Source organism: Phymastichus coffea, unplaced genomic scaffold (assembly GCF_024137745.1).
Source record: "Phymastichus coffea isolate CEN01 unplaced genomic scaffold, Cenicafe_Pcof_1.1 PCOF00090, whole genome shotgun sequence".
Taxonomy (NCBI): domain Eukaryota; kingdom Metazoa; phylum Arthropoda; class Insecta; order Hymenoptera; family Eulophidae; genus Phymastichus; species Phymastichus coffea.
Window position 1 is genome coordinate 499,882 of NW_026706901.1, and position 4,584 is coordinate 504,465.

The window sequence follows — 4,584 nt, forward strand, 5'->3', positions numbered from 1 at the left end:
TCCCTGTTGAAAAAATTTGCCGAAAATTTTTGCCCAATAATTTTGGCCAAAAATTTCGGTCGACAATTTGTTTCAAAATTTTGGCCAAAAATTCCAGGCAAGAATTTTGGTCGAAAATTCCAGGCAAAAATTTTGGTCGAAAATTCCAGGCAAAAATTTAGACCAACAATATCAGACCAAATTATCGCAAGAAAGACTTTTGAGCAAACAAAGATGATTTGGTGTTTTCATCTCAATAAATGGGGACTAGAACAAGAAACCACGTGGATTATTTGAACATTTAATAATAATCACAGCAAAGTATAATAACATTTTTATGAGTATTTACTAGATAAGTATAATCACGAGCTTGAAAACGAAGTATTAAAAAACTTTTAGCCAATAATTTTGGTCGAAAATTTAGACTAATAATATCAAACAAAACTATCGCAAGAATGACTTTTGAGCAAACAAAACGTTTTATGAATCGTCGGAGGACAGACTAAATTGTTCTTGAGGTTCCTTTGTAGCTTTTGCTTTAATTTTTTGCTTTTTCTCAATTTTTGCACCTGGAAGATTTATTACATTATACTATACATATATTTACCAATATTCTTTTACATTAATCTATGAAAAAAACTTACGTTCTGCCTTTTCTTTCATAAACAGCGAGTTGATATGTTCGCTTATGTAAGATTTCCAATTATTTTTGTGCATTTCTGCTTCTCGCCTCCGTTTCACGACTTGGTCGCATCGGCAAAAAAATGTTTCTACAATTGAAATCGATCATTTGAAAAAAACAGTTTTGCAATAAAAAAATGTATCATTGTTTATTTTGCAATTGAAAAAAAACGTGATTCATACATGATTTTTCTTTGTTAATTGCAAAATAAACCATGATACATTTTTTGTTGTTTTTTTCAGCGGTTTTTTCAAAAAATAGAATTTTTCAATTTAAAAAAAAAAAAATTTCTCGATGAGAATAAAAAAACCATTAGCGATACTTTGCGAGGAGTATATACTAGTCAAACACTACCAGAAAAAAAAATTCGAATTGAAAAACAAATTAAAACGGTGTTTTTTTAATTCGGGTTGAAAATCGCATTTTTTTAAAAAAGTACCGCATTCAAACCGCTGTAGCTGCTATATATATATATCAATATTCCAGTGCCTTTGTGATACGAAAATATTTACGTCTTATAGCAGCTTTTTCCTCCCGCTTAAATTCTGATCGGGTTATCCCTGGTAAACGATCGATCTTGCATCCTGCAAGATTAAACGTCTTCCCTATTAGATCTTCTTCCTTGAACATCGCGTGGACTAATACTCTGATCCACTCTTTCATGTCAAAAATTTTTTTCAGCGTATCCCACGTCTTGTATTTAATACTTATGTCACACATAAGGTGGTACATGTGTCTCTATATAATAAAAAAAAACAGATAAAAATAATCCCCCCCCCCTTTAATATACTTTTCAGAAAAAAATGGCACTCGGATAGGCTACAGAAACTGTTCGGAAATAGTTTGCAATTAAAACTGCAAGCGAGTTCGTGAGAATTACTCACAAAACAACGTCGCAGAGTTTAATTCATGGTAAATAGTAAAGCGGACAATACGTTTTTCTAAAGTTTCAAAATTAGTGCGTCGTCGACATAATTGAAACTTCCATGCACTAGCTTGCCGTATGAATTACAAACTATTTCCGAAGTGAATCCGCACCCTACTCACGTGCCAGTTCTACCTGGAAGGTATATGATAAGGGGGGGGGGGAGGGGGGACAGAAATTTGTTTGTACGTAATATTATCGTTGTTACCTTCTTTCCAGTTTCTGCATAATACGACTTGTAATTTTGATGATTCTCTGATTGCCGTAGATTTTCCGGTTCATACTCGTCATCACTGCCCCGCGTGAAAGTTCTCTTCTCATTACATTCAGAATCTGATGAACTGTGGAAGTTTGCGTACTTTTTTGTTCGTACAAATCGCTTCTTGAACTTCTTCGGACCTGCCATTTTCGAATTATTGAATAATCAGTGAGAGAGAGAGAGAGAGAGAGAGAGAGAGAGAGAGAAAGAGAGAGAGAAAGAGAGAGAGAGGGCAGACTATAGACTCGAGTAAGGGTTTGACCGAGCGTAGCCATGCTCTCGTTTCAAATCACTTACGAGATTTTTTTTCACACTCTTCTTCGATATCGCTCATGTCATCGAATCCTTCACTTCCAGCCGTCCGTTTTTTCTTAATGGCTTTTTCTCGGGGTTCCTTCACTCTCTTGTGGTTTATCTCATTTCTACTCCTCTCCTTTTTTTTATCGTACTGAAAATTCTCTTCATCTATAAAAAAATATTTGTTGGAAGAAGTCAGTTATACAATAGAGACCCCGAAGAAAGCGAAGCCTGCTTATTCGCGATGGATTGGCTGAGAATTATAGTACGGGAGCCCGTCGTATTTTCATATGAGTTATTTTGAAGAGAGAAAGAGAAATAGTACTACAGACTGATAGTAGGGTGGACGTGCTTATGTATATGTTTTAGTAATTGATACCTTTGGCTGAGCCAGATCCAAGACTTTCATTTGTTGACATTTTTCCACCACGACTTGATTCCAGTATTCCAAGACTGTATTCCTCTTCATTATCCTCAAAGTGTCCTGGAAAATCTTGAAACGAGTAATCACCGTGACTATCCATAGCAGATGTATCGGGCGAGTGATCACCATGAAGATTTAAAGCAGTTTTAGAATTCAGTGGTGGTCTCTTTTGGCGTAATGTTTCTGTAAATAAAAAAAAACAATGTATGTTTTATATATTTATTGTTCGTATTGTATTAAGGTTGAAAGTAAATATTCTTACCATGAGATTTATAAATAGTTTCTGGAGCAGTATTCTGACGCTCATTCTGCAAAGTTTCAATAAGTTTCTTGCTTTCTTCCATAAATTCTTGGTTCTTTTCATAATTGCTTCGCCAAAACTTAGAATCTTCTTCATAATTTGCTATCTTTGCTTCTAATTCTTGCTGGTTTTTTTTTAATTGTTCAAACTCTCCATTTTTTAGTTCGATGGACATGTGTAGATCATTGATCTCTTTTTGTTTCTTTTCTAGGTCAGTACCATCATTTGAATAGACTAATTTGTTCTTTTTTAAGTTTTCTATTTTTTTTTTTAAGAATTTCACTTTCTGATGATTTTGAAAATGCTCGTGCATTTTCTTTTATTTTCTATAAAAATATTTTGAAAATCAACATTCATAAAATTTTTTAGATTAGAAATATTTCTAAATTGAATTGAATTAAAATTGAATGCTAAATAAAACAGTACCTTCTCTATTGCTTTCAACTCATGAATGTTTTTTGAATTTCCAGACTGAGAAGATGTTGTGATGATTGATGCTTCATCTATGAGCTCGTCGTCATTGCTAGGGATTGATTTTTTGGTTTTCGTTTCGATCATTGTTTTTTGTTTTTCCAAAATCTCATACATCACATCACTCTTTCTTCTCTTGTCAAAAACTCTCCTCTTTGTAGGGTGAATGAGTTCATTTACATTATCTGTGTGAAATGTGAAGGCAGAACTTATCATTCAGAATATAAAGTAACAAAACAAACATTGAACTTAAGATATATTCAATTCCTCTGAAGCACATCTAATGTTGATATGATGAATATTTATAAATGCATATTTCTTCACCTGATATAGCAAACACTTGTACTGGCTCAGTAATTCTTTCACCATTTTTGATTCGATGAATAAGATGTGGAACATTAAAGTTAAATGTTTCAATCGATGCATAATCAAGTATTAAGGCTGGATCAACTATAGCAACTGTATTTGTCTCATCTCCATAGTAACGTACGGATGCCAGGATTTTCTCACTTTCTCCTTCTGCCATGGCTGATGAACCTGTATCATTACACAAGGACAATTAGAAGAAGGTATCTTCAAAATTTAAGAATCATCATGAATTTCAAACACAATGTCAAATCGCTGATAATTTAAAAAAGTGTGTATTTCACAAAATGATATGAAATATGTAGGTACATTTTATTTATTTATTTAAGTTATACATACCTACATAAATCGCAGGAATAAATTAAACTTGTCTTCTTTCACAAAATCACCAAAAGAAGTTTGAAGAGTGAGAAATCAAAAGAGATGATCACTTTAAAACACCTTTTTGATGAAAAAAAAATGTTTGGTTGCCAAGCAACTTCTATCTTGGGTTAGATGGCTCTGCCTTATTTCAAAATTCAAGTAACTATCTACCATTTGTTCTGATAACTTGAGTCAACGAACTACGAATATATATATATATATATATATATATATATATATATATAGAAAAGAATGAAACGAGGCTAAAAAACCAATAATGAGAATTGAACTCTAATCTTGAAATATTAATTCTCTCGTTATTAATTTATCGTTCGTACCCGCATAACCTTCTATTCCTATTCGATATTAATGTTATATTTTGATTTATTCAAACATTCTGACTCAGTGCGCGCTTGTTAAAAAAAATCGATGCAGACAAGAATTTGAATGTCTTGTATAGCTGGATCAGTGTTCACGTTGCCGGATCGCGTCAGCTATGTCGAGTGGGTTAGGCTAG

The 4,584-nt window shown here is 33.0% G+C and overlaps 1 protein-coding gene across 2 annotated transcripts; it reads right to left on the reverse strand.

Moving 5' to 3' along the window:
- Window positions 1–356: 356 nt before the first annotated feature.
- LOC131669241 (uncharacterized) lies at window positions 357–4,219 on the reverse strand. 2 transcript variants are annotated; one of them, XM_058943987.1, is made up of 9 exons: window positions 4,044–4,219; window positions 3,294–3,875; window positions 2,829–3,193; window positions 2,522–2,749; window positions 2,143–2,310; window positions 1,795–1,985; window positions 1,174–1,399; window positions 624–749; window positions 357–548 (listed from the first exon to the last, which is right to left on the reverse strand). In XM_058943987.1, exons 3-9 carry the CDS (start codon window positions 3,178–3,180, stop codon window positions 460–462), a joined length of 1,380 nt encoding a protein of 459 aa, XP_058799970.1. In that variant the 5' UTR covers window positions 3,181–3,193; window positions 3,294–3,875; window positions 4,044–4,219; the 3' UTR covers window positions 357–459. The 2 variants fall into 2 exon arrangements, with proteins under 2 accessions (XP_058799970.1, XP_058799971.1); XM_058943988.1 differs by having other exon boundaries at window positions 3,294–3,523; window positions 3,663–4,219.
- Window positions 4,220–4,584: the final 365 nt, after the last annotated feature.